Raw genomic sequence first — 10704 nt, 5'->3', positions numbered from 1 at the left:
GATACCCCACAGGACAACTCATACCCTTGGAATCAGGATATCCTTTATCTTGGCAACCAGTGGGGCCCCCAGCATTCTTACCATAAACATCACCCTCAGACCTTAGAGGGGCATGAAGCGAATGTCTGGGCACGTGGATGCCCATTCCACACTGGTTCCATTCCAATTTCTATACCATAAGCCTGAAGAAGAGGTCTCAATGGCATCTTGTTATAGTTCTAAGAGTGCCTTGGACTCATCATTTGAAATACCATGGGCAACCCAACCCCTGTATTCTCCTAGTGAAGACCTCTATCTCTACAGAGAACAAATGCTGAGTATAGCAAAAGCCTTTGAAATTGTTATTTCCATTTTAGATAAACCTCCGAAAGACAAGGTTTTGAGTTGTCTCTATTGCGACAGGAATAGTTGCATTTCCGATCCTGGAAGGTCTTTCTGACCTCACAGTTCCAGTTTGGTGGAAACCAGACTCCTTTCAGGCCAGACCTCATAGGATTGAAAAATTATACAGAGTAAAGCAGGACTCCTGTGAGTTTCTGTCCAGACACCCACCACTATCTTCATTAGTTATGGAAGACATGCATGGCCTGGCCAGCATTCATCCCCAGCCGATGGAAAGCTGCTGTCTAGATGTTTTGGGAAGAAACTTTTATGCTTCCTCCTGTCTCAATTTTTGAGCAGCAAATTTGGTGATTATGGGAGGCTACCAACTTTTCCTCTGGGAGAGTCTTTCCAAGTTGCCTGATAAATTCAATTCCTCTTTTCTTTCTACCTTCAACTTTTCATAGCATTCTTGTATTTTCCAGTGTCTTTTGTCTTCTCATAATGTAACCACAGTATGATAGCCTCAGTTTGGTCATTTTAGCTTCTAGGGAGAGTTCAGGCTTGATTTGTACTAGAACCCATTTATTTGCCATTTTGAGAGTCTATGATATCCCTACAACTCTCCTCCAACACCACATTTCAAATGAAGTAACTTTCTTCCTGTCACCATTCTTCATTGTCCAACTTTCACACCCATACATCTGCTTGTTATTTATTTGGGCCAGCATTTTGACTCAGACCTCGTTGCATAGAAAACATGTAGTCAGTGTAGACTTTTATGTTGGATGAAGGAAGTGGCTTGTTTCGGAAGGGGGAGGAAGACAAGATTGCTTTTATGAACTTTGCTCCATTCCCAGTTCACAGGACAGAAGCCATTATTATTATTTTTTAACAGGCAAGGGATTCTTTGATATCCTGTTCTACAGGTAGCGTTTGCATCATAGCCTGTGTGGCCAGGAGTCCATCAGTGACACCAGTATCAGCAGACCTTCTTTTCTTGTTGAATTCAAAATAGAGGCTTTTGCAAAGAGGGCTCCTCCCCTTAGTATGCTCCTTAGCTTTCTTGTCCATGAGCTGCCAAGGTACAGTCAAAAGGCTTTCTAATTTCCTCTCCATTGTGAACAGCTACAATGGGCTCTTTCAACTGTATCTATTTGTTTGCTTATTCACTACCAGCAGTTTTTGCTTATGCACCTTAGCTGCTCATTCCTGTTTGCTTCTGACTTACTCATGCATAGGAGTGAGGCACATAACAAGTGCTGGCCTCTGCCAAAGCTACTGTTGCTGTCCACGCAGGAAGAGATTGATGCTTGAGTTTTGGCCTGTGTGGCCATGAGTCAGTAGGCGAAGCCAGTGTGGCTTGCCCTTTGTCTCTTGTTCAGCTTGAACTATGGACATTGTGAAAGATTAAGAAGATGTTTTGCAAGAAAGAATGTCCACTGTGTATTTGGAGATAACATGTGCTGTTGCAGTAGTACACAGGGTGAAGTTAGCTTAGAAAATGTCATTCTGTGCTGTATCCAAATCTTATCTGTTCTTTTCAGATGTATTGCCAGTAGGTTACCAAGTTGGCATTTTAGTCTAAGGATAAAAGCAGACTCTGAGCACCTAAGAGAATCCAAAATACAAAAGAACAAAAAAGGATGTTTGGTAAAGGTAGCATATAGACTTGAAGTTTACAGGTACCATCTAAAACTAATGTCATTAGGACAACTTTTTGAAGTGTCATCTCAAATGTGCATCATTGAGTGAGTGAAACAAGCATCATCTATACACATTAAGTAGCTGTGTCTATAGATGAAAACCTTGAATGAAATAATAAAACATACTGTATCTATAATACAGAATAATAAAACATTCTGTCCAAACACTTCTTTGAGGTTTAGTTTATTAAATACAGCATCTCCTAGTTCTATACAATGCATGCATCTTGATTTGATTTGAATGGAAAATTTGTGCAGGTTGAAATCAATGAGGGGAGTCCAGCTACAGTAGTTCTCGCCTGCTTCTAAGTTGTTAGAAATAATAGGAGTGTGGAAGATCATAAAACAATGGGGAAAATGTGAGCCTGAAGATAGAATAGTTTGTGCTGTTGGTGATTTGGGGCCTTTCAAACCATTCTGCTAGGTGATTATGTCCATATATACAGAATAAACTTTCCTTCCATTATTCCTGTTAGAAACTTCACATATGTTTATCTTGAGACTATTTTTTTCTTTGTTTTATGTATCCATAACCTTGGATAATAATCTCCACTGTCATTATTTCAAACAGCTCTACTCAGAATTAGTGAATGCTGTACACAGCATTTGTGTGACATATGAACAAACTCATAATTGCTTTTTGAAAAGCCATATTGCATCCATATATCAGAAACCCTGTTTTTATTGCAGGTACTATCCTGGTAGACAACATGTTGATCAAAGGTACAGCAAGAGGACCTGATCCCACTATTGAGCTCACATTAAAGGACAATGTAGACTACTGGGTTATCTTAGACCCTATCAACCAGAGGCTTTACCTAAACAGTACTGGACGAATTCTGGACAGAGACGTAAGTTTGTTTTTTAAAAAATATATTTTATTGATTTTCAGTCAGTACATTCATAAACAGTAGTGCAGATAAAACTTCAAAAGGGATCCAAAACATCAAAATTTGTGACATCATCATAAATATAAAAACATGGATATACAATTAAAAGGTGCAAGCGTAGTTAGTAAGTGAGATTGTAAGTGAAGACTGTGTGTAGTATGATGGTAAGTATGGTATTCAGGGTCTAAATATGGAATAGGGAGTTCACATCCAGGCACTGTATAAATTAAGCTAAGAAAAAGAAAAAGAATGGTTTTGCAGAGACTATGTTCAGAATGTAGTAGAGTGAGATAAATTGGAGACAGAGACATAAGTTTGATAACACCTCCCCCTCTTTCATTTGGATTAAAGTTGAGTTTATGCAAATTATCAGTAACTGCATATCTAATAAATGAGTGGCAGACAGTAAAGATTCAGACCAAGGATACAAAATATCATTGCTATGTTTTATAGTATTTTGTCATATTTTATACATAATATTGGTAAAATATTGTTAACATGAATTTCAATATGTGTTTTAAATTGAAGCATGGCATTTCCTGCTGGAGGCCATTTCCTCGGTTCAGGAATCCATGAACACAACTGAGAGTTGAACACCTGTTCTGACAGCAGCTACAGAGAGAAGGCAATACAGATCAGCATAGGTTTTGGATAGGCTTCCACACTACTGAATGCTGTCCCTGTACTTGTACTACAGCAGATCAGCATACAGAGATCCATTTTTATACATGGATGGCTATGAATTCATTAGGTAGAATGTACTTAGAAATGTAGAAAGCATGTATTTTGTCATAATTAATCATATTGGTGCAAAATATGTGTATTCTACTTGAATATATCCATACTTGAATACAAAATGCCAGTCGGGAAGCATGTTTTCTCTTTCCATAGGATAACAACAAATAAAATTAAAGGCCTTTTGCAGAAGCATCTTGTAAAGTCAGGAACTTGTAAATTACTTCATACAATGAATACCATGCATCAATGATCTTCAGTGTTTTCAGACTTGGAACTCGTTTTTAATCTCCAGAAGGCAACATAGGACCCATTGAGCTGCATATACATGAAGGAAGTTACGTGGTGTCACAATCTCATGACTTGACAAAGGAGACCCTGAGTTATAAACTCGCTAGTTATAAACTCAAGGCCAAGCCTGTGGGCAGCAAACCAAGGGCACCAAGGACAGGAAATAAGACAAACTATAAAAGAAGAAGAGATTGGATTTATACCCCGCCCTTCACTTGGAGTCTCAGAGCGGCTTACAAACTCCTTTCCCTTCCCCTCCCCACAACAGACACCCTGTGAGGTGGGTGGGGCTGAGAGAACTCTGACACAAACTGCTCTTTCAGGAACAGCTATGCCAGAGCTTGTGACTGACCCAAGGTCACATCAGCAGGTGCAAGTGGAGGAGTGGGGAATCAAACCCGGTTCTTCCAGATTAGAGTCCGCACACTTAACCACTACACCGAAACAAGCCAAGGGCCAGAGCTGTAAAGGAATTCTCTCTGTCACCTCCCTTCACTGTCCTGCAGCTCCTCTCATCATGTGTACAGAGAGAGGAAGGAGGCATGGAACACTTGCTCCTTAGGCATTATGAGTAGGTCATTTAGGGTTGCCAGCCTCCAGGTGGCACCTGGAGATCTTCCTCTATTAGAATGAATCTCCAGGCAATAGAGATCAGTTTCCCTGGAGAAAATGGCTGTTTTGGAGGGTGGACTCTATGGCATTATACTTTGCCAAGGTCCATCCCCTCCCCAAACCCTGCCCAGGCTCCATCTCCCAGATCTCCAGGTAGTTCCCAACCAAGGGCTGACTACGCTAAGGTCCTTCCGAAAAGCAGCAGGGGGGAAAATGATAGTCTTGTAAGTGTTCATGATCCAGCAGGTGGGATTTTGTCCATCCATAGGTGTAAACTACTGCTGTAGATTGTCAACAACCTGAATACTGTTTTCCCTGCCCTTCAAGTCTGCACAATCCATGATACACATACTCAGAGCTCTCCAAACCTATAATGAGTAGCAGGCTTTTATAATGAAATTGGTATTATCTAGCTATATTTTTTTCCACAGGAAACAATACAAAGCAGGATTCTTAACATCAGGGATTATTTTTCTATCCCTCTTGTAGCTCCTGCTCTACTTTCTCCTCCATCTTTCTATTCCCCTTCAGTATCAATGGGCCTAATCTGCCCAGCAACTGACTACAGTCTCTCTAAAGGATCACACTTCTGAAGTTCAGCAATGAAATAATTTTCAAAACAGCTATTAAAACACAACACCAAGCTATTGTAATGCTTTAAGTTGTTCCTGGAAAAAGCCCAAATTAAATCACAGTGTCCTTGTTGTAGTTGGAATAGATGTAAGTATGGCTGTTGCAGGCCTTGGATGGCGTTTGTTGTGGGCTTCTATTGAATGATGCCTATAACATCATCAGTGGTGGCAAGTAACACACTCCACATACCTTGCTATGTCCAAAGTGATTTTTTCCCCTTTAAAAGAATGATGCAATGAAGAGTATGTGTATATTAATTTGCCTGTATCAGCACTTTAAATACTAGCTACAGCAATAGCCCATTTTTAAGAACATTTTTTTAACTCTTTTTTTTAAAAAACAAAACAAAACCATTCTCTTAGTACCTCAAAAGATAAGCTGCTGGCATTTTGGTCTAGCCAATTTTACCCCCCTCTGTTCTCTTGAATTGGGAAGCTGGAGTGAGCAGACATTACCCCCACAGGCAGGCTGCCGCCTCTTCACCCATTATGTTTCTACAGTTATCAAGTTAAGTGCTAAGGCAGACGTTCTCATTTCTCTACAGAAATGATTGTCGGTGTACACAGCAATTAATTGTCTTCCTCATTTAGCAAAATATTCCCATTCTTTTTCATGTCCCGTTTTCCCTCAAACTCACAAAAGAAACAGTCTTCCTGAATAATGCTATACTGCGAATTGATGTATGACCGTTTTTGAACAGATTTCTCTGGGGAGATTAGATTAGACAGACAGACAGAGTAGCAAATACATGTGATTTAATTAGCTGACAGTATAGCCCAGTATAGCCCATGCCATTGGATTATTTGTTAAAGCAGCTATAATTCAAATGGACACTCCATAGGCAATATGCCTGCTAAATAAGGCAAGAGGGCTTCTTCCCTCTGGCCAAGCCTGGAGCTTTTTTCCCCTAATGCCACTCACTTTCTTCATTTCTTATGCTTTCTTCAGCTTTTGGGGCTTCAGGGCATAGAACACATTCTTGAGTGTATCTGATCTAGTGACGCCCTGAAGCATCTAAGTTTTGCAGTTAATAGCCAGCTACCAGGTCCTTTCTTTTATTAACTTGTTTTTGAAAGAACCTTGTTGAAGGCTTTTAAAAGGGGATGGATTTATTCAATGTTACCTATTTTTATTTCAAAAAACAATAAGTACATTTCTGTTGGATTTCAGTGATTTGAGATTCTACAAGAATAAGAAGGCAAACATGTCCCCTAAGCTTAAAGAAGCACTTGGCCAGGATTAAATGAAGCAGAATTAGGAAATCATACCCCCCCCCCCCGAATTTTTGGTCACCATGGCTTTTTCCAGACTGCAGCGGCCTTTTCCATTTTTGCACATGCTGTGTTGCTTCTGCTGATTTGGCTATCAGTGGGATCAGTTCAGACTTCCCCTCATGGGTTCCATAGGTTCTGTTTGTGTGTGTGCGTGTGTGTTTTGCACATGTGCTGAAGTGTTTGAACATTTTAGCAGCCTATTTCATGCCTCCTATCTTCCTTACACAAGAGTAGTCCATTTACTCTTGTGTAAAAACAGTCAGAGAGACCAGACTAGAGACACACACACACACACACACACACACACGTCAGAGCAAAGAGGAAGGTGCCCCTAATGGGAATGACTTGTTTCAACAGGGAGCCTTCCATCATTGAAATGTTACTCTGCTGGAATGCAATTAAACAAACAAACAAACAACCACCCTTTTTGATGGCGGGTTGTGCAGGAAGTCACCAATGCAAAAAATTTAGTTCAGATTACAAGCAGATGCTTTGTTGCAAATGCATTTTGCTTTTTTTAAAAAAGTGTGGGAGAAACCAGTTTTATTAGGAACTGGGGGAAAACAGAGAAGATATGAGGCGGGGGTGGATGTTTACAAAGTTGTCTGAACACAAGAAATAAAGATGCTAACATTGGGTAATGCATGTAATTGTATACCACCAAACAGAGTAATTTCAGAGTCAGGCTAATTTATCCTTAGGCAAGTAGTAGGAAGCTGAGGGTAAGAATAAACAGATAGTCTTCCCAACAAAGAATGGTAAGTTCAGGGATCTCTGAAGATCTGTTTTCAGGACAGTACTAGTTGACAGTTGAATCAAAAGACTTTTTTGTCATCTTAGAGGTGGGAAAAATAAAAATTGAAATTAGAAAATATTTTGAAGTGAAGAAAGAAGAGTATATTGTTGCCCTAAGAGGTGGTCTCCTATTTAATTGAGGGAAATTAGCTTAAGGAGACAGAATGAGAGGGGGTAACGGGGATTTCCACCGATGTTTACAGGGATTTTTCCCTTAAAAAGTCTCAGAATAAGCCAGTCAGATGTCAAACTGAAACAGGTTTTATTGAAATAAACAGAGACAAAACACACACATACAAATGCAGGGAGGAAGTGGGGAAAAGTAATTCCAGGGAGGCAATCGTTACCAATCCTGGACAGTGAGGTCCATGGAGGCAGCAGTGAAACAACCAGTATTTCATGGAGCAAAGGAACAGGAAGTCCATACACAATTGGGTGTATGAGGTTAACGTCAAGAACACACACACTGCTATGGAGCAGTGTGCTTGCAATTATAGGAAAAATATTCCCCGGGGCAGTGTGATGTGCTTGCCCCAAAAACAGTGACCTAATTGCCTTTTCAGAGATGGCCAAGAATTAGGGTGAAATGATGGGTTTACCTGAGGTGAACTATAGGTGTTAATGTTTCTTGATGACCCGTCAAATACCAGATGGGAAAACTACTTTAGGGTGAAATGATGGGTTTACCTGAGGTGAACTATAGGTGTTAATGTTTCTTGATGACCCGTCAAATACCAGATGGGAAAACTACTAAGTTTTGTGAATAGTGTTAAGTGTTGCTAAATTAAGTTAAATGGGTGAGGGGGGAGTGTGGCTGGAGTTGTCAGGATTAGTCCAGGGTGAAAGCGGTTTCTGGAATATCCCTGAAAGTGGGAGAGAATACTATCAGAGTATTAAATGACATTCCATTTGAAGTAAGACAACGGAGAAAGAAGTATAAAGAACTTGTGCTTTTTCTTCAGACAAATTCAATTGGATATAAATGGTTATTTCCAGAAGGCATCACTTTCAAGATTAAGGACAAAAAAGAAAAGATTGACGGCGGTCCCTGCCACACGGCAGGGAAAACACCAGCCAAAGTGCGGCAAATTAGAGCCGCACCAAAATAGAGACGCCGCGGCGAGATCCCACGGATCCCCTTAGTCGCGGCGCCATTGCTCCCCGGCACGATCAGATGCCGGGGAGGAAGCCACAGTCGGGAGGGGGAGGCTGCCGAACTGCGCATGCCTGAGAACGCGCAGTTTGGGCAGGAGCCTGGGATGCGCTGGTGAAAGGACGCGCCGGCGATCCCACGGCCAGCTTTGATGCGGCCGTCTCGGATGAACCACCACGGTAGGTTGTTCATTTTTGCAGCGGGGTTTTGGGTGGAAGGGGCAGATCGGGAACGGGTGCAGCACGCTTCCCAGATGTTGCTGTAGGATCGCGCCCATTTGCTGCACCCCCGATCCATCCCTCTACCGGCCCAAAACCTCTCGTGTGACCGGGGCATCTGTTATGAAAGCTCAAGAATATCTAAGGGTCCAGTTGCGAAAATCAGAGGATGGCAGAAAAGAAGAGAACAGCAAGTCCAGTGGAGAGCTAGACTCGGGTACTTCCGGAGAGGACTCTCTTGCAGAGTAAGGGGCAGCAGCCCCAAAAAGTCCTTATAAGTTATGGAAGAGAAGGGGAAAGGAGAAGTAAAGGCTGAAGGACTCTGAATTGTGCCTTTGAGAACTTTGAAATGGATGATCGGGGGTACTGTGTTTAGACAGTGAAATTTTAAGCTTTAAAGGAAAAGTATTTTAAATGTTTGACTCAGTTTGTGATGGGATTATTGATGGGAAGACTTGATGTAATTAAGATAGTAGGAGGATCTCCTCTCTTGGGTTTTTAGTTAGTAGTGGGTTCTTTACTTTATCCCGTAAAGGTAGTTTCCCTTCCTTTTTTTTTCTGTTATAGTATTTGTAGTGATATAAAAAATAATAAGAAATCCCCTCTGGGGGCTCAAAAAAAAAAGGATTAGTCCAGGGTGAGGTAACAGTTTCTTGGGAGATCCATTGTTCCTTAATTATACACCAGTTTGGTGTAGTGGTTAGGAGTGTGGACTCTAACCTGGGAGAACTGGGTTTGATTCTCCACTCCTCCACATGCAGCAGCTGGTGTGACCTTGGGTCAGTCATAAATTCTTTCAGAGCTGTTCTCTCAAGGGGAGTTCTCAAGAGAGCTCTCTCAGCCCCACCTACCTTACAGGATGTCTGTTGTGGGGAGGGGAGGGGAAAGGGATTGTAAGCTGCTCTGAGACTCATCAGGTATAAATCTCCTCCACCACCTTCCTAGGGTGGGGAGAGGGTCATTAGTCAGCTTCTGATTCACCTTGAAAAATATTTTCCTATACTTGTCTCAGGTTGGAACCCATTCTGTGTCGTGGGCCAGACAATATCTTATATTTATGATTTTTGAGGTGATATTATATGAAGGGTGTTTATACCTTTCTCTCTCTAAGTGCTAAACTGTCCATCTGTGGGAGGAGGGGTTTGACAGCTAACATACTATTTGAACAGAAACAGTCCCATACAATCAGAACAGACAGGAGTCTTTATTTGGATATCAAGTTAAACTTTGTGTGGCATTAAGTTGCTTCCAACTAATGGTGACCCTTTGAATCAATGACCTCCATAACATCCTATCATTAACAGCCTTGCTTAGGTCTTGCAAACTGAAGGCTATGGCTTCCTTTATTGAATCAATCCATTTCATGTTGGGTCTTCCTTTTTCCCTACTGCCTTCAATTATTCCTAGCATTATCATATTTTCCAGTGAGCCTTGTCTTCTCATTATCTGATGATTATCTGATCAAGGGAGCTTTGACTCTTGAAAGCTTATATCCCAAAAATCTTGTTGGTCTCTAAGGTGCTGCTGGACCTGAATCAAACTATTCTGCTGCAGACCAACATCTACCAGCTGAAATTGTCTTCTCATACTGTGACCAAAGTACAATAGCCTCAGTTAATCATTTTAGCTTCTAGGGAGAATTCAGGCTTGATTTGATCTAGATCCCACTTATCTGTCTTTTTGTCACTCTATGGTATCCACAAAACACTCCTCCAGTGCCACATTTCAAATCTGATGACGTGAGCTTCTGTCTCTTGAAAGTTTATACCCTTAAAAACCTTGCAGGTCTCTGAGGGGCTACTGGACTCTCTCTCTCTCTAGCTCTCTCACATTTGAAATCAATCGATTTTATTTCTGTCCACTTTCTCCATTATCCAAATTTCATGTCTATAAACTTCATAACATTCAAAACACTTATCTCTCCCTTATATATAAAGCCATAGTGGGCTCCAACGTTCCAAAATGCACACCTTTAGTGTTTGGCCGCAAGAACTGTCAGTCAGAAGACGCTGGCTGGGTTGACTGGCTGCTTTGTGCAGTCCCGTCCAGCGTTTCAAGGTCTTTTGCATATGGAAG

General features: G+C 41.2%; 1 protein-coding gene across 1 annotated transcript in view; it reads left to right on the top strand.

Moving 5' to 3' along the window:
- Positions 1-10704, top strand: part of LOC107106661 (protocadherin-15-like) — a 237199-nt gene that overhangs the window by 152895 nt on the left and 73600 nt on the right. The window contains exon 3 of the mRNA XM_015406844.1: positions 2718-2878. Coding sequence (XP_015262330.1) covers positions 2718-2878 — 161 coding nt within the window. The remainder of the gene's footprint in view (positions 1-2717; positions 2879-10704) is intronic.

Source organism: Gekko japonicus, unplaced genomic scaffold, assembly GCF_001447785.1.
Source record: "Gekko japonicus isolate JY-2015 unplaced genomic scaffold, Gekko_japonicus_V1.1 scaffold928, whole genome shotgun sequence".
NCBI classification, from domain to species: domain Eukaryota; kingdom Metazoa; phylum Chordata; class Lepidosauria; order Squamata; family Gekkonidae; genus Gekko; species Gekko japonicus.
The sequence above is the reverse complement of the archived record's forward strand: the minus strand, read 5'-3'. Positions and strand labels throughout refer to the sequence as shown.